At 36.9% G+C, this 25,185-nt stretch overlaps 2 protein-coding genes across 3 annotated transcripts in view; one reads left to right on the top strand and one right to left on the bottom strand.

Moving 5' to 3' along the window:
• LOC121298144 (centromere protein P) overlaps positions 1-25,185 on the bottom strand; it is a 77,939-nt gene that overhangs the window by 5,914 nt on the left and 46,840 nt on the right. The window lies entirely within an intron of this gene.
• Positions 8,064-24,890, top strand: LOC121298140 (extracellular matrix protein 2-like). 2 transcript variants are annotated; one of them, XM_041225007.1, is made up of 12 exons: positions 8,064-8,237; positions 8,751-8,981; positions 9,303-9,348; positions 11,927-12,226; positions 13,987-14,178; positions 17,514-18,227; positions 19,360-19,475; positions 20,792-20,927; positions 21,067-21,224; positions 21,964-22,103; positions 23,205-23,531; positions 23,904-24,890. In XM_041225007.1, exons 4-12 carry the CDS (start codon positions 11,965-11,967, stop codon positions 24,070-24,072), a joined length of 2,214 nt encoding a protein of 737 aa, XP_041080941.1. In that variant the 5' UTR covers positions 8,064-8,237; positions 8,751-8,981; positions 9,303-9,348; positions 11,927-11,964; the 3' UTR covers positions 24,073-24,890. The 2 variants fall into 2 exon arrangements, with proteins under 2 accessions (XP_041080941.1, XP_041080942.1); XM_041225008.1 differs by having other exon boundaries at positions 8,065-8,237; positions 17,556-18,227.

The raw sequence follows: 25,185 nt of genomic DNA, 5'->3' as shown, positions 1-25,185 counted from the left end.
GATGAATGGAGCTCCAAGCTAGGCTACAGTTACCAGGTTTACTTCCCCAAACACAATCCTTCTTCAATAAAATTTAACTGACCAACTTTAATATCGTGAAAAGAGTCATAAAAATAGCGGGAAGCATGTAAACGATGTAACCAGGGGTCCTACTGTAAGTATGGAGAGAGAGAGAAGATGAATGAATAACACGGTTGGTGTACAGTGTCACATGTTAATGGACAAGTGTAGTAGTAAAGGTGTTGATGTTTTGGTGGATATGCTCTCTCTTTGCTCTATATTGGAACAGAACAAACAAAGTGTGGATTGCAATTGAAGCCTCTCCACACCAAAAGGCAACTAAATGCATCTCTCTTTTCTTAACTGATCCTTCTGCTATTCCATTACTAGTCAAACAAACAGATCTGTGTTTCTTGAATCTGCAAACAAGCCTTATTTATCCCATTAATAAGGATAAAGGATTAAAAATGTATTAAATGCTATATTAACAAAATAATACAATGGGCCTTTTGGTTCCAGATGATGCGTCCATTGTGATAAATCAATTAAGATCCCACACAAAACCAAAGGTAAAAGAAATTGCAACTGTTAATCCCCATGAGTTGATTCTTGTCCACACTGTGCATCGCATGGCTTAAACAAATATCCACTAGGAGACTATGCAACTCAAATACAGACCCTCTTTAACAACAGCAAGCAAGTTAAGACCACCGCTCATCTGCCAAGGAGGTGCACGTGTTAGAAAACATATAAGGCTAAAGACTTAAGTTTTGGATTCATTTTTGCTTTCTTGGTTTCAATGCAAGCCCAAGCCTAACACATTTGCAACCAGTAAAGAGCTCCATGGAAAATTACTGCTATGACTGATCAAAAGCCCTAAACAGTTCTCGGAAACTTCATCAGTGTCATGTGAGAAAATGAACTTTCTATGCAAACGACAGAGTGAAATTCTATTTACATGTACAGTGCCTTTGCTATTTTTTTGGTAGCCTAATATATGCAAGCAAGATCAGATAGGTAACTCTTTATTCTATCATTATTACTATTATTTTTTTTAAACAATACACACCTACTTTTAAAGCTTTTCAAGGATTTTGAATGGAATAACGGGTGAAAATGATTGTTGTAATTTATTAGGTTATCCTAGTTAAACAAACTTTCAAAAGTTAAATAAAAACAAAACATGCAAAGAAGCACAGGCTACTCTGTCTTGATGCAAACAACTTGGTGCAAGAGGTGGCTGATTTGATCTCAGCAGTAAATCTGTCTGCAGATTATAAACCATGCTGTTCTCACAAGTTTAAATAAAAGACATTATGTATTTGTATATAACATGTTTTCTCTTATGGTCTCCAAACTTTACATCACTCAGGGTGGAAAGATCTTTAGAAATAAATGAAAATTGTTTCAGTAAAAATAATGACGGGGGTGGGGTTGTATTTTATAGACTATTATAGTAAATTACATGTTATCCATATATAATTTCCCTCAAAAAAAAAAAAAAAAAAGAAATTAAATCCTGACTGATACTTGTGTGGGATTTTTTTTTGTGGACAAATTAAAGCTTTCTCTAAAACACGAAAGTGGAGCCATATGGCATTCTCCCATTTGTTAAAAAACAAATCCTTGTGTTGTGAAAAAACAGCTACAAAATAAGAGATATCAGCTGTCAGTGGGTGATGCAGAGACTAATTACATTTTAGAATATGGAAGTTTACGTTGTAATAAAAGAGAATTTGCAGATTATAATGCACTTTGTGCCTATACTTAAAAAAGCATATTTAAGAGGAACAGAGTGTATTATGTTATTTATCTACAATTACCTATACAACAATTATTGAAGGAATGGCTCAGTGGGGAGCTTTGAGAAGGTCTCCAGTGTAAATCTGCGCGAATTGTAATTTGCCACTTGTACCTTCTAATTTAAAACTGCATATTTACAAGTGCAGTAAATAAAATGATCATATAGCAGACACAGCATGCATTACAGGGTTTATGCACACATCCGAAGTTGAAACCCAAAAAGTACTGAATTTGGGAGTACCCATTGATTTGCTAGGTGAACACTAACTTTGCTAAAGTTGATGTACCAACCTACCAATTTGATGTCCCAGGTGACCTACACTGAAGAGAAAGGGTCTGGCATGGTCTTGGAACTTAACTGGTATTGTTTTAGAGCACAAAACTACGGGATCACAGGGCTGTAGCCGAAACTGTTTTAAATCTGTGCTATCTGAGTAGCTTTAATTCTCTTGCAAGAGAATTAAGGTCAATAGAAACAATAAACACAAAAAAGGGCAATGAACAATGAACTGAAGCCTAGAAACAAGAAGATGCATTAATGCTTCCAGTGCCCAAGAAAGGCTCACGCAAAAACAAAAAGCAATACTTTATGAATATTTTTAAATGTTGTCAATGTTGTACACTATTTGAATATAACTTCTGCACGAGACATACACTAACACCAATGGGCAGAATCAGGTGTGCTTCTGCTGGTGTTCTGTCACTCAGTGCTGTGGCTGCATTAATGAATGTGTACAATAACATAGTCTACCGGGTGATCCTGGACAGCTGCTGTGCTTACTTTGTTCCTGTGCTTTGTGTTTACTTTTGTTAAATAAATGTGCACATGCACATTTAAACTGCAGCTCTCTGTCCCTGGGTCTAATTCCTGCCAATAGCCAGCCTGGACAAAAGCTAGTGCTTTTAAATTCATACACTAACACGGGTCGAATCTCTGGAAAAAAAAAAAAATGCAAACAAACAATGACAGAAGTTGTGTAATTTTCACTCATTTGGGTTGAGAAAATAGGTTTATTAGCATTTTGTGTTGAAGAGATAAGCCACCTGTCTGATTCCACTCTCTTTTTCAACTGTCTAGCGCAGGCACAATAAACACTAGGATCCCTCTCTCCTTAAAACAGTATTCAGCCAGAGAAATATGTAGTTAATCCTCCAGTACCTTTCATCACTTCTGCACTATCTGCTCCTTTTGTCTTCAGCATGGATGGTTGTCGTCAGAGAGATACTTCATTGTTTCCAGATTATAATTTTTTTACTTTTTAACATTAAATGTTAAATTTGTAAATCCATTCAAATCACAATTACGTTTTAACAATAGATACATTTACTAAACAGCAGGTAATGCAGTGTCTTTTTTTTTTTATCATGGCCAAAGAAATTACTGCAGTGCTTTGGAGTGAACAATAAGACCAGATCACAACCAGCACATACAATATGCTGGCAGTCTAAGATGCTATTGCTCAAGCCATGGCAACTAAGCACACTGTATTTGAGTTGATATCCTTGCCAAGCTAACAGCTATGGCTCTCAAGTGCAAACTGACCAATAGGACAGCACAAGACCAACCTGGGCTTTCAAAAAATATTATATAAAGTGGCTGCACCATAACAGGGTTCTACTCCGAAAACAATTCCAAAATGGCAAACTTCTATTTTCTTCTATTTCTCCCTCCTCAAATGCAAAAAGTAGAACAAACACATTCATCACTAAAATTACTACATTTCTCTGAGGATCAAAAACAATTGAAACATAATGAAAGCCTGCATCGTTGATTTTTCTGACATTCTGATAGATTGCATCTCTGAATTTAAGCATGCAGTGCCAAGCAGACTTGTATAGCAAGCTAATAGTAGGTGCTGGCGAGCCATGTGACGCAAGTCCGTTACCTGACAAAGATCAAAATGAGTGCCGTGGGGTGACCAAAGCAAAGTCGCTTTGGAAAATAGAGGAAACTAATCATTGTAGTAGCTGAGTGGGTGTGATATACAGCCAAGAATGCGGTTGATCTTTAAAAAAAAAAAAAAAAATAATCCAATAATGCCACGTTAGTTCTTCATTTTATATTTTACACTTCACAAAATACCCATCAGCTTTTTAAAATAAATGCTGTTCTTGCTCTGAATTACAGCACAGTTGTAATTCACTAATGAACATAATCAGTGAACGAGAACCACGTGCTTAGTACGTACTTGAATATAGTAAAAATAAATAAAAAAAAAATTTAAAAAAAGGCCAGTCCATTCCCAGCACTCCAAAACATGTGGGACCTGACCTTAAAAAATTTGTCAAAAGTTAGAAAAATACAACTAGGTTTTTCTAATGAAGCGGCACTGTTTTCGGAATACTGTATATTTCAATTCGAAAAGCTAGGTGAAGATCTTGTTCTACAGAATATACATTTTCATTGGCACAGTTAGTTTGTACACCGTACAGCACCGTATGCAGAGGTGCATCTGCATTTAAAATAAATACTCCATATGCCAACCCTATGTGAATGCTTTCCCTCTCATCCACATCTTGGAATAAGCTGTTTAGATAAACTTGCATTATCCTACCTGGAATATTTCCAACTATTGTAAAAGTCTTATTCATCCAGAAACCACCTCCCTGTGATTATGGGGTGTCATCCTTTAAGAGCAGATATTGACCTGAATAAATTCCAACGCAAGTCAAAATCTCATACAGTACCTGGCTAAAAAAAGTGAAGAATTTATGTGGGTGACCATTGCATACCAAATGTAAGTGGTTCTAAACAGAAGCAGACTTGTCCCATCAAGGGCAGTAAAATAAGACCACTGATCATACGGTTAAAGAGGTGTTTGTGTCATGCATGTCACATTTCTGTTTTCCCATTCAAGAGAGACTGGACTGTTACCAAAATAGTCACTATTAGGAGCATTTTTATTACTATTCCTGCTGTCTTTTCCTTCCTTGTGTTGACATGCTTTTTCAATCAATCAGTCTGATCCAACAAAAATAGGGCTCTTAATAAACCCCACATGGTTTAAGTACAATACCAACTATTATTCAACAGTATAGCACAAGCCAGTTTTACAAAATCTGCCTCTTCTTGTAAATTGTTCATAAAATCCTAACGTTATTTCCTGAGAAGGAGCCCAGAACCTATAAGAAACCAGTGGACAGCTCCACTAAACCATCCCTTTGCTGGATCTCTCTAACACCTTCTTCACTAGTGTAACGTCGGGTTTCTACCTGGTCCCACATAAACCTATATTTTGGATAAAATTAGCATTTGCACCAAAAAATAACTATAATTTAACAAAGTAAACCATACATTCATGTACGACAAATAAATACGTTTCAGTGCCAGATTGCTGGTTGCAACCACCACAAACTCAAAACTAAAGAAAAAATATGTAAACATTTAAAAGTTTTTTTTTTTTTTTCAAAACGGTGTGCAAGAACAGTACTATCTGTACAGTGCTGCACACCAATCACACAGATCTCTGGAACAATCTATAAACCGAGTCTTGGCAAGAATGCAATGGCTTGTTGCAGGAGGCGATTGATTCAATATAATTCTATACCCTCTAACACAACATTTTCCTAACTATTATTCATTTTAAAGGGGAAGAGGTGTAGTACAGCTAAACCAATAAAAGGAAACCCATTCTATTACATACTGGGTGTGAAACCATTGTATTACATACTGGGTGTGGTGAATGTGTTATTAAAAAGGGTCCTCCCAATCTTCAATGGCTGTTTCCACCCACCTAAACACTGTTGTGGTAGATAGGCTCACTCTTTACCTGCAGTTAGTCATTGAGCATGCTGGGGTTATTAAAATACTTAAGGTGGCACAATTTAACCACCAACAGCTAACTGCTGTAGGCCTGTGACAGCGTCAACACAGCCACACTCTGTTTCTCCCACCCTTACAACTTGAACATGAACTGATGTTAAACTTCAACAAAAAAAAATAAAAATAATTCAATTGATTTCATAGCTGTGATAGAAACCCTACATTATTTATAGTGCTGCATGTAAATTATTCTCACTGAGCATGTTTTTTTTGTTTTGTTTTTAAAGATAAAGCTACACTTTGGCACACTTTAGTTTAACTTCCACGACCACATAAAGACACATATGAAATCCATTTAGGCCACACAGGCTTACTGGCTGGCATTTTAAAGAAGGAGTTGATTCAATGTCAAGAAATTGCTTATTTATATAGAGGACAATCAAGAAGAGAATGCAGAACTGCTGTTTCGTTTAAAGCTTTGAATCCCCAGAACCTCGACATACAGTAAGATTGGATGGGCAGAGACTAAAATGCTTTTTCTTAAGAGGAAGGCCTCTCTGGGACAGATTCAGGGGTTTTCTTGAGCAATGTGGGGAAAGCTCACATTGTCATGTTTATTATTATTATTATTATTATTATTAATGTCATTTAGCAGACACCTTTATCCAAAGTGACTTATAGACCAGTGGGTGAGCTATGTATCAACAATTGTTGCTGCAGTGTCACTTCCAATAGGACCTTATTTGTTTTAAGTCTCATCCGAAGGACAGAGCACAAGGAGGTTAAGTGACTTGTTTCTTTAACCAGTTAACCACCAAGCCTCCCTTTCTACCCCAGCTCGGTTAAATACACACATTAGTGATTACTCGCTGTGAATTTTAAAGCTGATTAAGCTGAAGCTTCATTAACACATCTTTAACCAATCCTGCTCAATTTCAAGAGCTTGAATTATGAAACATTCATCTGTAAACCAAGTTGGAACAGCAGGGGCAGACGTGGCTGGTTACTGGACTCACCAGGCACACTGTATGGTGTGGAAATCATTCACACTCTGGGTTGGGTCAGGATCAGGAATATTCTACTCTGGCCTGGTGGGGGGGGGGGGGGGGTGTTATATATTTTCCAACTCAAGGGGTTTAGTGCCAGCTTAAGGAGCCTGCAGTATAAATAGAAGCGTACACACAGTAAAAGAAACACCAAGGCATTTCCTCAATTAGGACTGCTGGTAGGCAATTCTACCCCCACCACCCCTCATTTCAATGTGCATTTTATTATCTGTTTTTGATTCAGCTACTTAACCACATGCCCAATATTAACGGAACCATTTCTTCGCCATTGTAGTTCACTGGTTGTTTTAATTTTCTTTTGAAGACTGGAGAATAAATACATCTTAATATAATGTATAAAACCATTTTTTCCCCATAATATTGCTTTATCTGTGAATGGAATGTTTTACACGCATGCAATAAATACCCTAGTAACAGTGCCAGGAATATAGCCTGGAAAGTCAGATGTCTAAGAACCAAATTTATTATAAATTTATCGACAGTAACATGTGAGTGTGTGAGTGGAATACAAAACAGGAATACATTTAAATAATAAATAAAAAATAAAATTGAAAAAAAAAAAAAAAAAAATAATACTACTACTAATAATAATAATAATAATAATACACACACTTTCCATAAGTCACTATGCAGTATATAATGCACTTTTTAAAAAGGTTGTAATTGCTCATGGTTCAAGCTAAAATAATAATTTGCAGAACTTACAGCCTAAATTAGACTGATAAATGAAGCATGCTTAGTCGGCTTTCAAGCTTTCTTAAACAGAAACAGGAATCAATTAATGGTTTAATGACGTGCAATGTACATATAATTTGTAACTTGTGAATGTGCACCCTAGGAAACGAGATGTTACTGGGTGTTTGAATGCCAAAAGGTCCTGCACCGCTACAGTGTTACGGTCCAATTGCTGTGTGAATAACTCTGCAGCATTTAAAATCACACCTTTCGTGAAAACAACAGGGAAAAAAAACAAAAAAAAACACATTGCACATACTAGCTACTTGACAAAAAGCTGCTGTAAAAGTCTTTGTACATTTAAATGTCTAAAACCGCACTACAGAACCCTTAAATATCACTGTACACTCCCACTGAAATTAGAGAGTCTACTTTGGTACAATGCAGCGTTGGCCTGAGGGCATCGCTTCAAATTTCAGGAGGACCCTCTTGATCTTAAAGATTCTTACAGTATATAGCCAGGTGATAAAATAAGTTAAAGTTTTTTTTATGCATCTTTGTGAGAATTCCATGTCAGAGACGTCCTCATCTACGCTTCTCAATAAGAAGCAAGGTGGCACTTGTTCGTCTGGTTGCTGTGACCAGCACGTGCGCTGCCTAGTAATTATGGCAGAGAAAAAGACAAACTGCACCAGTGACACATCCCACAATCCTTTACTGCAACTGACCTTTCAGATTATGTGGGTTTAAAACACTAACTTCAAAGTTTCTGAGGAAAGGTTTTGCTTAGAGATTGCAGCACCATTTGCTAAAAACATTTGTCACTGCTGAAGCACAGCAGCTGTCTACTTGTATCAAGCCCCCGCGGTCTGAGGAAACTTAGGGATAAGGAGAAACATTTGGCTTTGCATTCTGACAACGAACTACTGGTAAAGTACCATGCCCTTTTTTAGAACTAACATACTAATAACTTCTGTTTGCTAACTTTGCTTCAGCTGCAAAAAGAGTTACATGTCAGAGTTAGACATCAGGACATAATGAACCTTTTCATAAATTTGATTTTATACACTGTATTTTCCATAATAAAAAAAAGTTAGATTTTATGTGGAGTACAATTACAAATTGTGTGCAGGTTTGTTAAAGTCAGTGAAATCTGCTTAGATTTTTTTTTTTTGACAGATGTGGTCCCATAGGGAATGACAAAATTAAAATTAAAATGGATTCCGACCACCTGGCTTCCTCTTCTCCAAAGAAAGTGTTCACAGTGAAAATGAAAGCACTGCTAGAGGCTAGTGTTTCTCACGGCACTCAAAAACAACCCCCCATAAACTAATACTGAATTTTTTAAAATATATTTTCCAGCTGAGCCATGTGATCCTGAGGACCAGCTGCAGAATAACACTTTCCTACTGTTTTTTTCTTTCTTTCTTCTTCTGTTTCAGTTTTCTTGGTAGCACTCCCTGAACCACTTTGAAATAAACCACACGGTTCAGACCCCCAGGGGCCTAGATTATTCCGCAGACATCAGCAGGAGTCATCAGGACGTGTTTGAACTTTCCTTCCTCCTCCTGCTCAGAGATAAAGATGTCAGACTGATGCTCTTTCTTTTTTCCCCGTGGAAACATTTCATGGCACGGCACCAAGGCGTTTTAACAATCAAGTTGCTCTGCAAGGTAATTTGGGGTTGTTTGTTGTTTAAGTTGTGCTGTTGAGCACGGAAAAAAATCAAGAACTGAAATATGCATGATTTTTCTTTGTTTTGTTTTTCCAGCTAAAGTCCCTGCTTTAAAAGTGGGAATGTATAAATTCCATCTGACAATATAACCAGAGCTTGTTTTGGCACACAATGCTGTTAGACGCTCATTTTGGCTCTGAGTAGCGAGCAACTGTTCTGGTTTGAAAGAATTTAAAAATCTGTGGCTAGTTCGTGTTTATACTTCTCTTGTAATTAGACATTGCTATTAATAGCATTTTGTGTTTTATATTTGATGTAGGTGGTGTTTTCAAGGAAGACCTGGGAGTGAAAGACATCAAAAACTGGTAAAAACAAAAGCTCATTTCTAATCTCTTGGCATTGGCAGGATTCGTTACGCTTTATACCATTGCACATGGCAGACACACAGCAGGGTGCATCCTGGAGACAAAAGAAAAAAGAGGCAAAAAGAAACCAATGGTGGGGACATAGAAAGGACAGAAACACAAGTCTGAGGTAGACAGTAAACCTCAATGTTTTTAGTACCTGGAAACGAAATAGAAATATGCAGTACTAAAAACGAAAACAGCACTTCATAATGGTGATGCAGCAATGACCTTTATAAAAGTTTACCATAGTAAAAACAAATTGTAATAAAGCATTGTGAAATGTGGCATACCATAGTAAACTATGGGAAATGCATAGCTTTACCATGAGAAAAGCTTGGGAAAACTGAGAAATGACATGCAAATTTACTGTGGCAAACTTTTCTAAGGGGGATGGTGATAATCAACATTTACTGCTTGTTTGTAATCTCAGGTGTGGCAAAACATGACCAAAAAATAGTGTGTTCGTCCCCACATGTTGCTACAACTGTACCTGTAGTTATTTCTTTTCACTGTGAACATCCTGACAAGGTTTCCCACTTATAATTTTAAAGTCTGTTTCAAAGCTCTTTTCAAAATGTCCGCTCTAGTGCACAGGGGTTTGAGATTTGTCCTCTAAATCACTGCTAAATCACTTATATATATATATATTATATATATATATATATATATATATATATATATATATATATATATATATATATATATAAAAAAACAACAAATGCTATGGCTTTTCTGTTCCGTACCACATGGATCGTTATAAACGTGTACTGTATGCTTTTGTAGGTCTAATGTGGGGAAATTACACAGAACCCTTTTATGAAGCCAAGAACACAGTCTAGAACCAATGTTTAAGTGGCACTCTCTTGTACTGGGGGTGGAAGGCCAACTTCAATGACTGGCACTGTGATAAATAATACTGCCGAATGATTTTTGCCTGCCAGCCTCATCACTGCAAACAGTATATCCTAACTAGATGGAAAACGTCAACTGCTTTTTACGATTACATGTTATCTCATGTGTTTTGGTTCTTCTGCTTCTCAAAACTCGAATTGGTCTTTAACATAAGGAGAAATGGAAATCAGAATCTCACATTATGGCCTTACTTATTACTTGTTGCCAATGCAATGCAGTCTGCATTGAGCGTGAAACTAAGAACCCTGGTCCTACTGTCCTGCACTGTTTATTGCTCTGTTGATTTGTCTTAAAATCCTGCAAGTCTGAGCACCTAAGGCGGTATCTTGTGGTTAAGCTGACTTGTCCAGCAGGCCTTAGTTTAAACAGCTAAATGTTTCAGCAGAGAGACAGTTTCAAATCTCAGAATGAGAAACAACTGCATCTTGTTTTGCTTCGGAGATGAAGCACACTTTTCAGAAGGGTACCCAGTCATAATAAACGTCCATTTAGTTTGATTCTAATGTGTTGCCAGGGGCTCTGGGAGCATCCCCAGGCCTACGCTATATAGCTTCCTAGAAATAAAAAAATGTATTTATGCAGAGTATAATTTATGATGCAGAGTCTAAGAAAACTATAATTTTGGGCACACCTATACAAACAAGAAGAATTAAACTAGGATGTTATTTAAAATAATAAGACTACAATTTGAACCACAAAAATAAAAATAAAAAATTCAAAAATAGTAATTCGCTCAGGTAATATAAAATTAAAACAACCATTGCAAAAACAGAAGAAATGCTGTAATACATTCTGCTTAAAAAAAACAAACAAACAAAAGAAAAACAGTGCACTTTACCAGAATAGTAAATACTATTCCCTGGGTTTCATTGTGAGATGTACTTCCTTTCTATTAGAACGTTTGATTGACTTTTAAAAAACAAAAACTATTTGCATTTAGAACTGATAAAAGAACCGCTGAAGCTATGAATAATTCTATGTCGTGTACAAGGTAAAGTGAAAGGCAAAACTAAACCAAGGTAAACTTAAATGTTGTTTGATGCAATTTGTAGCCAGAAAAGGTTTTTGTCATTGTTGGAAATGTTCACTTTAAGCCTCACATTAGATAACTGGTACAGCCAATATAAAGCCGTATTAGATATGAATGACGTTTTATGTTTCGGTCAAACTAGAGAGAAAAGTACTTTCTGGTTACTGGTAAATATCACAATTCATCCAGTCTTGCATAAGGAGACATTGCCAAATAAACACCAATACAATTTGTTTTGTCCCCTCTAGCACTTAAGAACAATTTAATAAAGAAGTGTACTTCAGAGTATTGTTGTGCAGGTCAATTAAAAATGAAAGCATCATACAAAATAAAGAAACAGGTACACACGCACACATCACTTAATTTTATCCTACAGACAATTGAAGCATTTAAGAAAGAAAACACAGCAAACTATGAAACCTGGTCTTTAAGGATTCATATCAATGTAGACAGAAGGTGGCAACTCTGTGCCATGCTATTTATTTTCTGAGACCTATTATTAGGAGAATGTTTGTTGTAACAACTAGATATTAAGACCCGAGTATATCTAGCATGTCACTCTGAAGACACCTTCCTTTTCTCTCCTGTCTCTAGTGTCTAAAAGTACAGTACCAGGTTATTCCATCTCCAGCATGAAGGCCAGGACTCTGCTTGTTCTGGTGTTACTCGCCAACCTGAGTTTTGCCTTTGCACAAGATGAAAGCAATCCACCAGCAACAGGAAAGAAAAGAGGACAAAAGCAAGTGATAGGAAGACAGCAAAAGCAGAGGCCATCTGATACACCTGTACTGCTAGGCAACGTCCCTGTGGTCAAAGGAGAGGATGACTTGACTATCTTTATCGACTCCTACAAGGGTGTGAACGAGTTTGAGTCAAACTATAATGTCGTACCAGGTCAGTATGCTGTACATTTATAAAAACACGTTTCCGTTTGTCCAATTGAAGATGTGTGTAAAAGTATCTTGCCTTTACATGGACATTTCCAATATGGTCTTAAAAGTCTTAACATACACAGTTTAATTGCATTTGTTTTTTTGTATGGGTTCCCTTAAAAAATGCTACCCCGGTAAAAGTCATAGCGAAGTGTAATAAAACACAGTGAAAGCATGGTAAAGCAGAGGTTAGCACTGTTAAGAATAGTGAGGTACAGTGAAGCATAAAAAACATGACAAAATCTGGGTAAACTATGGGAAAAGCAAGGGTGGGTAAGAGTTTCTGCACTGTCCTACTGCAACGATACTGGGGTAAGAGTTTCTGCACTTATTTTTACAACCATATTCAGCAGAGAAATCAAACTACAGTATTTGAGCGTCTGATGTAGAAATATACAGCACAAATTACACATAAATATTTATTCTGCTACAGTGTCATAATGTGTGGAATCTGTATCTTTTTTGAACAAAATGAACACACTATTTTTTTTATATGAAATATGAACACCTACAATTTTCACATAGTACCAAAGCATCCAGAAATGAAATCAAATAATATGAAATCACTATCTAATAATTGTAATTACAGGTCATTTTTCAAAATATCATCCTTTGTAATTTCAACAAAATAAATGGTACAGAAAGACGACTGAATCAAAATCTGTCTAAATCTAGTGTCCAAAGCTCTCAAGTGAATATAAACAGAAAACAATTGATGTTTCCTGGCCTCTGTACTACTAAATAACGCTTGACATTTTTTCAGCTGTATGGCATATGAAAATTAATTTTAGCTTGAAAAACAAACAGATTTCTTAAAGTAAACAATCCAACTATCTGACCCATGTTTCACTGAAAACATTTGTTACTGAAACTGTCAATGACTTTCTAAATTGCTTCCATGAACAACCACTGATTGTTCAAGGAAATAGTAATGCAAGTGAAATCATGCACTGTAGAAAACAAACAATTTAAAAGTGTTATGTAGTGATGAAGTAAAGACTTACGCCAGCAACTGCTTGAAGGGTCTCTTTCACCGATTTTAAAAGATTGTTGTGGTACTTGAAAAATAGACGTCTGTATTGTAAATGTGTAGTGAAAATGAATTGGAAAACAATTTAGCTCTACTAGGCGGTGGTAGAAGCCCGATGCCATCAATGCATCAGCTGTGATTTAAAATCAATCCATTCTCATTTCCAGCTTCGTGAAACTGACAGTGTCCACTGTAAAGTCAACGCTCTCTTCATGCAGATTAGCACCCGATTGATTGCTGCTGGTCTAAAAGCTGCTCTACTTTACTGTAGGGTCAGATATGCTCTGCAACACAACCTCTTTTATGACCAACAACAAGCAGCTCTCCACAGACTGCACTAGCCGTTTAAATCTGCACACCGCATCCAGATTCTAAACAACCAAGACAAGTACAAAATATTTGTTGTTTCTTCCAAAATATATGAATGTTGTTCTTCGGAATGGGACGAACCGTCAACTATGAGCCGAATGTTTATGCACAGAGCACCCGAGTCTCCAAACTAAGTGAAATTACCACTAACTCCCACCCAAACCCTAATCCCAATGCCATAATGGACTTGCTATTCCTTCTACCACTGTCCCCTGCAGGTCCCATACAAAGTGCTAATCTCACTCAGGGATATAGAACTTGCTTCTTGATTCTCAGATTCCATCCAAAAAAAAAAATCTGTTATATGATTTGTTTCTTTTCAGGAAAGAAAGGACAGTGCACTACTTTCGGTGGCATCACAATGTTCAACAATGCTGCCTGGTCCCCAAAACCCTGCGTCACCTGCCTGTGTTCAAACGGAAACATAGCCTGTGATGAAATTAAATGCCTGCCTCTCTCCTGTCCAATCAGAGTGAAGCCTGCAGGGGAATGCTGTCTCATCTGCAGTGACATTGGTATTTTCCTACTCTGAGTTCAATGCTGAATTTTTTACAATGTTTAAGTAACAAGAGCTTCATACTCTGTGCCCACAAGCAACATGTTTGTTTTGAAATAAGCACTTATAGTTAACAGAGGACATATGCAGTTTATTATTACTTACAGGTGCTCCAGTTTATTTTTCACTATCATTTTAAAATAAGCCTTTGATAAGCCTTAGATGTTGGCTTAAAAATTGCAAACTTGTTCAGTTCGCCTGAGACAGTGAAATCGGCTTTTATAATGCTGCATTATCTTAGATCTCAAAGTCAGAAATCTGGGAATAATATAACCTGTAGACAAGAATCAGATAAAATAAAAATTCTACACGCATACAAGAAAAAAAGTGTTTAAACTTGTCCACATAACAATGCAAACTACATTTAACTTCAGAGATGTAAATGTTATGATGATTTCCTAGGAGTAAAAACAGACAAATACAAAATACATTTATCGTCTGCTGGAAGTAATTTCAAATCTTGTATTTCAAACATGAATCTTAAGTAATAATATAACGAAAATTGATGTGCATGCTATAAATATACAGAATACTCCATTTCAGTCACGTTCGGTTCTAATTTTGAACCCAACTGTTGTCTGTGGCAGAGCAGAAGCCCTGCTGCTGTAAAGAGTGTGTGTGTGGGAATGCAAGGTTGGCAGGGATGAGGTCAAAGCTGTCCCTGCCAGCAATCACAGGTGTGGCCATTCTCCAATTAGGTAATTGATGCTAATTGGGGAGTGGCTACATGTAAAAAAAGGAAGGAGAAATCCTTTGTTTGAGAGTTAATGTTAGGTGACTGTTTGGGTAGGTAACGGAGTCTGCACTTGTGGCAGGATAGCGCTGTGACCCAAGGTATAGACAGAAGAGAGGCTCAGAGATATGAAGTTGCATTTAAAGGGATGTTACGCACGTTTATCAAACCAACAAACAAAACACTGGAACAAATAAAACAGGCACAGGGTTCAAAATAAAATGCTCAAACAAAACAAGAAGACGCAGGCTGGGCATTCGCCTTCACTACCTCAACACAGTTACCCACTCAAACACTCACCAACTCTCAAACAAAGGAGTTCTCCTTACTTTTATACATGTGGCCACTCCCCAATTAGCATCAATTACCTAACAGGGGAACGGCCACAACTGTGATTGCTGGCAGGGACAGCTTTAACCCCATCCTTGCCAACCTTGGATTCTCACACAGTTTATAGCAGCAGGGCTTCTGTATTGCCACACCATTTCAGTAAAATTCTTATTATGTAATTATTTTTGACAGGGCAGATAATAATAATAATAATAATAATAATAATAATAATAATAATAATAATAATAATAATAATAATAATAATTAAAAAACACTTTAGGGTTGCCATTTGAAGATATTACATTCGTAATCCTAGAATGATGCAAAGACTTTTTGCCCAGCTCCATATGTAAAAAAATGTGCACATTAAATTAGAAACACATCCCACAAATATGAGCACTGTATGAAGTCTTTGGATACATCAAAGGCAAATATGGTTTTCATCTTACTGCAGCGTTTTTGCACTTTAGACAAATCTTTATTTTAATAAAGGGCATTTCTTCCTGGTGCAGGGGGAAACACACACTTACATGGAAACTGAGATTTTTGCTGATGTACAAAAAACCTCCTAAAGTGGCTTAAGGGGGGGGGGCAGTCATGTCATTATTGTGCTGAAGCTGCTTTAGGAATAATTTGTTGTCTTGGAAAATTGTAGCAAATATGTTGTTTACATCAAGGGAAAAAAAAATTACAATTCATTAAAAAGGACGTGCATTAACGTTGTAATCCTCCTGCGCACACTTCACCACAGGTTACGTCAGTTTTTACTGCACTATCCCAAATCATCTGCCAAGTACATCACTTACAATCCATGTCAATACCGCATCTTTATCCACTGAGGTTTCTGCTTACTGGTGCTCAGCTGGCACAGGCTTCCATTTTTCCACTCTTAGTAACTGACCCACAGTTGCCTCATTGAGGTCAGTTCAGAGCCATGCCAGGAACCGCAGCTGCCTTTTAAATACAGTTACCTTCAAAGGAAACTTATTAAACGTAACCATCCAGCATGAAAGGTAAGTTGATTCTCCATGCCCAGCCAATTGGTTTTGAGACAATATAATCTGTGGATTGTGTTAACCAAAAATACATGCAAGTAGCCTAATCCCTATTGCATGGTTGTTTCTAACTATATGGCATGAAGCCAACATTTACTAACAACATAATTTTCATTCCAATATCCTTTACTTACAGCCTACACACAACAAGCATGTTCTTTGGCAACACAGGCCTGTGGGTTGAGGATGCAACTGTGGACTTAGCGAAGCGTCACTGTTTTTATTTAGGAAATACAACGAAAAGCATTTTTGACTGCAAGTGTACGTGGACACATGCCTCCAGCCAGATTCACAGCAGGGTACATTTCAAATTTCCACAGGGAGGGAGTGAGGGTTTATGTCAAAGGGGCAATAGCCACTGAATGCAAGCTTTAGGATAGTGTATCCATGTGTGTGGCTGAGATGCTCATTTGCGATGCGTTTGGTTGCCGGTTTGCACCCAGCCTCTACCCTGTTACACGTACATACACTTTAGAGATGGCAGTCTGGATCTTCTAATATGTGTTTCACGGCAGGTGATGGGTAGCACATGGAGGATAGAGGATTTGGCAGGCATCTACTTTGTTTATTCATTTTGGCAAAAGAGTTCTGAATGAGCTGCACTTTAAGCCAGTGTGGTTTTAGAGAGGGAAGATAACAAGGGATGATAGTGATCAGATGTAATAAAAAACACAGATGAGGGTCTTGGAGTGAAGGTTATTTAAAACATGTTCGTAGATGAATGATATTTTGCTGATGAAAGAGGAAAAATAATGCTAACACACTAGGAACAATTTTTTTATTTAACAACTACAAATCGCTCAAAAAAAGCGACATTTATTACTGTTCTCTGTATCAAGGAAGAACTTCATCAGACCAATTCAACCCAAGTCTTTTCTTTCTGACTACACTATCATATACAATCCATTTATGTGTGTAAAACCTTTCAATGCTGTGTTCCCTTGAAGTAAAAATCTTCAAAATTCATATTTTAGTACAAAACAACAATAAAAGACATTTTAGATCAAGTGAAAAACTTTAACACTGGCATGTAATCTAGAAGACTTGAAGGGAACATTGCTGTAACCTAGGCCTTGTGTTTTACCACACTAACAATCTCTCTCTGTCTTTCCCTTTGTGTCATTCATGTCTTATCTCCGCTATCATGATCATCCTAACATTCCGTGATGAACACAGAATCAGTTCATGACAGTCCTGAAATTTCTGGCGATTCCTCAGAACCCAACGATCCGAGTGTGCTGGAGTCGGCACCCCCCAAGAGCCAGGCAGAGATCGAGCAGCTGCTGCAGCAGGAAGAGGAGGAGCTACAGGAGGAGGAGGAGCGGCTACGGAAGAGGGACCAGGAGCGCAAGAGGAGGAGGAAGGAGAAGAAGAAGCTGCAAGAGGAAAAGCAGAAGCAGCTGTTCGAAGAGCGCCGCCGCGAAGAAGAAGAGATCCGATCGCGTATGGAAGAGGAAGAAGAGAAGCAGAGAGAGGAAGAGGAAAGGAGGAAAGAGGAGGACAAAATCAGGAGCAAGCTGGAGGAAGAGGAGAGGGAGAAAAGGCAAAAGCAAAAGGAGAGCAGGCAGGAGGAAGAAAGAAAACGGGATGCTGAGAGAAGGATTTTAGAAAGAGAACAAAAAGAGCGGGAAAGAATAATGGAAGAGGAAGAAGAGGCAGAAGAGAAAGAAGTGGAACAGGTGGAAGATGACTTCCTTAGAGGTGACGTTTTCAAAATGCCAAACAGCCTCCCCATTCCCCTGCCACCTCCTCATCCTGCTGCTCCAGAAGGCACCCCGTCCCTCCCTCCTGGCTGCGTTATCTCTGACATCACACTCAGCTGCAGTAATGCCAAACTCACCAGCATACCTCCACTGGTAGACCCACAGCTCAAGAACCTCAATCTTGAAGGTAAGCACATTCAAAACAGGTCCTGATAAGAGTGAAAAAATAATACCTTTAAGTTGTACCCACCCGAAAATCCCTTCATTGTCTAAGGAGCAAGCAGCATTTGTGTGAACTTGCCACTGCCCCGAGGTAGGTGTGTGTGTGTGTGTGTTGTATATATATATATATATATATATATATATATACATATACACACACACACACACACACATATATATATATATATTTAAACACACACACTTTTTACAATTTCTCTTATTTGTCCTGTATTTATATTACATTTGCTTGGCGCTGATCTCTTTTTAACCTATTCCATTTCAAATTGGCACAGCAACAGAAAAAAGATCATTTTATAGACTCTTCCTGCAAGCCACACCTAATTAAGTCACGCTAGATTAGCCAACACATTTAGCGCTCAGAAACTTAAAATAAAAACAGATGCAGGAAGGTTACAAGTGGAAAACTACTTCATGACTGTAACGCTGTCCCATGCTTCTTTTAGTGCTGGAAAGGTGTTCAGAATGGAAACATCTTCTTTAAATTTCTATGGAAAAATGTGTACATTAAATCGTCATAACAATGTACTCTTATGATTTTAGCTAGGAAAACTAGCCAACTAAAATGCACCCTCTCCAAATAATAGAAAAATGGGTGAAATATGGGTCCAATTTAACCTGTGTATCAAACTGAACAACCAGTGGTTTATTTGAATTGATACTTTGACATCTGTACAAAGCTTGAGATGCGCTTGAATTTTGACAAATCCATAACCTGTGATTGGTTGATGTCTTGCACATGGTTTAATAAAAATAATCCCTGCTGAGGTAGTAGTTCCTTTAGCTCATTGATTAAATGTTTGTTTTAAAGGCTAAGGAGCTGGGGTTGAATCCATACTAGATGATCCTTTCAATACTGTTAAATCGGTTCCTCCAGCTACAGTAGATCACGAGAACCTACTGGAAAAAGTTAAACTTTTTTTCCTATTTGTATCGGCTTAACTCTGCATGGTCCTAGATCCTCATATAATAGGCTTTGTAGTTGATTAAATTATATTGTTTCATATATAGCATGTTATTGATTAAAATAACATCTATTTTCTCAGAGTAATTGTAACAGCAATCTATGCGTCTTCCAGGGAACTCCATCACTACGATTCCTGCAGCAGCATTCAATGGGATTCCTAACCTGGAACGGATTGACCTTGGAAAAAACAAGATCACGTCTGCTGGCATTGATCCACAAGCCTTCACAGTAAGCAGTGAAATTTAGTGTCTGCTTACTCCCTCGTTGAATTCATAGAAATACCCATTACTAACTTAGTATACATCGTATTGAGGAAAACAATACCAAACTGCATCATACAAACTATACTAAATCATGGGATTTTTTATTTATTTATTGCAGACTGACTTTTTCAACTACAGTTTTACAATAATATTTAAATATATAATAAGAGCAGAAAAGACTTTTACTATGCCATAGCATTTCAAAACATAAAAAAAATACCCACATGCCAAAATGAACGAACCGTCATGGCAAATGAGAACTGTTGGAAGAAATGTTATGGAACAAAAAAAAAAAAATAAGAGTCAGATATTGCAGAAATACAACACAAGGGTTGGTTGGTTCACTTGTGTGTGTTTGTTTAACTGCCTGTGTTGGGTTTAACATATTTTTTAGTATCAGTATAAATGTCCACTGCTAATGCATGATGCAAAACCTGCTACAGTCTGTGTGATTACAAGAAAGGACAAGCTCTTCAAATGTGAAGCACCGCTGATCAACGTATTGTAAATGCCAGTCTTTGAGCTTACAAACAACTAAGCTTCATCCTGTCTTAAGCAACTGGTCTCACACTAAAGCCAACCATTGCATACTGCAACAGTACCATTAAATAACATGTGTGCATATCACCACAATGGCTACAGTTAAACTATAATTATCTGCAGATTACTTTTACAATAACCAATGCATGTGCTTTGTTTGAAAATGAATAGTCCAAAGTACAGTGCTTAGGTTTCATGAAAAAGCAAACAAACAAATTAGCTGTGCTCTGCTTTGCTGCCCAGTCTAAGTGGCTTTTGGAATTTACCCTAGCATTACATTTGAATTGTGGCTCTGCTATACTTCTAGCAGCTTTTAAAAAGTACCAAATAACAAAAAAAACAGAACAGTAGAAAATACAAAATAATTTAAAAAAAAAACTTAATCTACCTTCTACAGTTGCTGCTGGCTTTGTTGTTTAAACTTGAAAACATCTGCAAACCTTTTAATAGGGCCAAATCAGAAGAGACAAAAACAAACAGGCTTCAAAGAGAAGCATGATAGGACTATAGTGACTTCAAAGCACTCAATTTATTAGCCTATCAAACGGTCAGAAACAGCTCGGAATTTCTACTGATGCAATGCTAAAAACTAGACAGCATTTTCAATGCGTATGGTTATAACTTAACAAATATTGTAAAACTGCAATATGTTACTCACTTAGACTACAATTATGTATGCAGATATAGCAGGAACAATCTACTGCAATGTTGATTTTTTTTTTTTTTTTTTTTTTTAAAAAGAACCTTAAAAGGTTAACACGTCTCTACATGGATGCAAACATGCTTGCACAAATCCCTCAGGCGCTGCCTCCCACACTGGAAGAGCTCAAAATAAACGAGAATGTCCTCCAGATCATAGACGAAGATAATTTCCAAGGTATTTTCTCATGAAAATTCTTTATTTAAAAAACTAAAATGAATGTGAAATGTTTTCAAAGCAATAATGTTACTGATCTTAAATGAAAAAGCAAACAAAAAATCCATGTTTTTTTTTTTTTTTCTTTTTTTAAAAACAGATTTGAACAACCTTGTTACCCTGGAGCTGGAAGGAAATATTCTCAGTGAAGGAACCGTCAATCCCTCAGCTTTCAAGCCACTGACGCGCCTTACTTACTTGAGGCTTGGTAGAAACCACTTCCGGACAGTCCCTCAGGGACTCCCTGAGTTGTTAGAGGTAAGATATGAGGAGCACAGCAGGACACTGACAAGACAAACTCGATGGATAAATCGCAAACAACGGGGTGCTTGAAAGGTACGTTTTCAACAGCAGTCTTATCTGACCTGTGTGCACCAGCGACGGTAAAATCAAAACCTGGTGCAAATTGATAAACGTTTAACAGCCAGGACAGTGCTGAGTTATACCCACACAGGTTATTCAAACTGAAATGTTACCACTAATGAACGTTTATAAAAGCACACAGCTAACGTTAGCCGTGGTAAACCATAGGATCGCTGCAGTGTTACTTACCAGTGACATTTCTCAGACATACATAAAACGTATGTACAGCAGGTTTTTGCAAAAAAATATTCAGTAAACTATAAACGTAGAATTTACACACTTATAAAAAGGTTAAGGTTATTAATATAACACTATTTATTACAGTAAAACCTCTGTTTCTGAACTAACTGAGACCAGGGGGTGTTCAGATAATAGAACTGATTATGTATATGACTTGCCTGATCAAGACACCGTCTAACAAATACATATAATATAACCCCTTCACCTTCATATACAGAACGCACAGTCCTGCACTGCTCTGTAAATTGTAATTGAGGGCTGAATTACATGTTTTCTATGACAACAGGGCAGAAGAGCACTGCACAGACAGGTTATCAAGAGGGGTTCAGATAACCAGAGTTCGGACAATCAAGGCTTTACTGTATTAACTTTCCTGTTTGTTTGTTTTTTGCAGGAGCTTTACCTTGAAAACAATCTGATAGAAGAAATATCAGAAGCTGCCTTCAATAACAGCAGAAAGCTAAATATCATCTCACTAAGGCACAACAAACTAGACGAGTCAAGGCTAGCACCTCAGGCCTGGATCAATCATGAGTAAGCAGTTCTTTTCTTGGCATAGCTCGTTAGATTGCTTATTATTAAATATAATTTTCCCTCTTTGATCTCTAAACCTAACATTGTCATTCTTTGATGTTGGCTTTGATTTATTTGGAGGAAACCAAATGGCTAAACTCTCATTCTTGAATGTCTGCCTATTTTCTGCATGTCAAAACGATTAGGAGCTTGGAACTCATATGTAGTATTATGCAGAAACCATGAAAACACTCGGGATACACTTTTCAAACATGGGTAGATTAACTACATGTAGTTACACTGTAGTATCCATTAAGCAATATTTATTACAATTACAGTAACATAACATATGCTATTGTAGGGATAGAATATATACACACACACACACATATACACTGCTGATTTATGTATATGTAGCTTCATGAACACTCACTGTCTTTCCTAAAAGGTCCTGAAAATCAGTAAAATTTATTTTTTTCTGAAGTAAGCCTTTCTGTCACCAGCTACTAATGAAAATGACAAAGACATAACATTAACTGTAACCAAAAGCTACCACAACTGCTGGTCAGCTTCTACATTTTAAATTCCTGCAGCCTGTCAATCCTCCACAGTAACTGGTAGCAGCACCATGGTGTTTAGACTGGCTGAAATCCAAACATCCAGCAGTTCTTCCAACCGGATACTGTCGCAATAAATTAATTAACAACATTCTTATAAGAATCAATATTTTTCTTCTGTCTTTCAAAACTGACCCTCACTTTGATGGGAGCGTTGGAAATTATATATATTATATTAATTATTATCATTTACCTTTCCTAATAGTCTAAAAGAGTGCTGCATTTTATTAAAAAAATAACAAAATACAGATGAATATTTATTATAAAAAGACAACCACATTAGTGCAATCACGTTGTGTATATATATATATATATATATATATATATATATATATATATATATATATATATATATATATATATATATATATATATATATTACACACACGTGCACACACACACCTTAAACAGACTTCAAGCTGCTTTTCCATCTACTTCCTTTAACTGCAGTACATTATATGGTAACTGCATGCACTAAAATACGTTCATTTTTCTTTCATTAAAGGAACTTGGAATCCATCGATCTCTCTCACAACCAGCTGTTCCATGTGCCTTCCTTCCTGCCCAAATCTCTGCTGCATCTGGTCCTGGTGGGGAATCCGATTGAGAGGATCCCAGGGTTTGTGTTTGCCCACATGGAGCCAGGGATTGAGTACCTGTACCTCTCCTTCAATAAGCTGAGTAACGATGGGATAGACCCAGTGTCTTTCTTTGGAGCCTTCCACTCACTCATAGAACTGTTTCTGGATCACAACGAGCTGACAGCTGTGCCACTTGGAATCAACAAGATGAAATCGCTGCGCTTCCTGAGACTGAACGATAACAAAATAAGGTATTCAGGAAAGAAAGCCTTTAGAAAGAGTTTTGAGCGGACTGGTATTATAACTTAGGGGTTTCTGATAAACACCTATAAAACATAACTGAAACAAAATAAACGAAACCAGTGTTTATAAAGACCTTGAGAGACTACCATTTATGTTTGTTTTAACATACACCTCTGTTCATAGTCCAGTGCACTGTATTTTAATGTAACAGGGAATTCACTTTTAGGGATTGATTGGAACAAAAACCTGCACTGGAATTGTCTACTAGGAACACAGATTAACAATGATTATGATTTATAAAAATAGTACTTCCGTAGAGATATTTTAACAACTCTGAAGTGAATGACTGTAAAGTAATCCTTTCTTATTTTTTCCCGCAGGAATTTTGAAGAGCATTCCATATGTGACGCCTTCAATACTGATGATTCAAAAATAGTGGCGCTGCGCCTTGAAAACAATTACATCGACACAAGAAGAATTTCCCGCACTGCATTTTCTTGCGTCAGGTCTTACTCCAGCGTTGTTCTCAAACCACAGAAGATTAAGTAACCATCAGCTTGGGAACCTCTTGGAATGAACATTCTATTCTGACACAACCTTGACCTCATCCACAGAATTTTTGAAAAGTAACAAGTTTATTGCACTGTGTTTACTTTTCTTTCTATACAGCTGAAGAAGATACACACACACACACACACACAAGTCCAAAACATACAAAAGTGTCATGAATCCAAGGCAACTTCCAGACAACTTTGAAACAACTCATTGTAAAGAACATAATCACCATTTCTTATGTGAAAAAAGAAACTAAATCAAAACAGTTAAAACATAACTAGTTGCATTAATTGTAGACTGAAAGTTGCCTTTATGAATGAAAGTGCCATTCAATCAAAAATTTCCATGTACACTGTACTAAAAGAACAGCTGCACAAGAATTCTGCCAAAGACTTCTATACAGTATTCTGTTTGCTGGTCCAGTTAAAATATTGCAAGCAGATTACTGTAGCAATTTATACTGTCACTAGGAAAGCGAAGCATGATTTGTATTGCACCAAAGATTCTGAACTGTTGTTGGTTCTTTTGTCATTCCTATGTGTTTGTTAACAAGGGTTTAGGCCCAGTTCACTTAAAAATCAATGTCACTGTAAGAGTTAAGTAAACAAAACGTCAGAATCACTGGTCAACTTTAAAAGGAGAAGACACTTGCGCCAGAACAAGTGAACTACCAGTACTAATTTTCTAGTAATAATATCAGAAAATTACAATTATTAATTTCAATGTGTATTTTTTTGGTTCTTTAGACTTTCAGTTTTACTTCTATATAATGATGCGTACCACCTATACTTTGCTAGGAACAGGTAAAGCGAAACTTGTTTTTTCACATGTTGTTTATTCCATTTGCTGTTATGTATGAGCACAATTATTGGAAAATAGAGGAGTGGCTTAAACGAGAATGTTATTCTTAGTGTTACCTGTGTAAAAAAAAAAAAAAATCAATTGGGGCTAAACAACTATATACACAACAAAAACAAAACTATATTATCATAAAACACAGCTAAACATGTTTCTTGGTTTTACACTTTTGTATTTCAACATGATAATCACTGACAGTGTGCGTGAAGTATGTCTCCGAGTTACAAAGACACACCAAAGCTCAATCTT

This window comes from Polyodon spathula, chromosome 23 (genome assembly GCF_017654505.1).
Source record: "Polyodon spathula isolate WHYD16114869_AA chromosome 23, ASM1765450v1, whole genome shotgun sequence".
In the NCBI taxonomy this organism is placed as follows: Eukaryota; Metazoa; Chordata; class Actinopteri; order Acipenseriformes; family Polyodontidae; genus Polyodon; species Polyodon spathula.
This window is presented reverse-complemented; position numbering and strand designations above follow the sequence as displayed.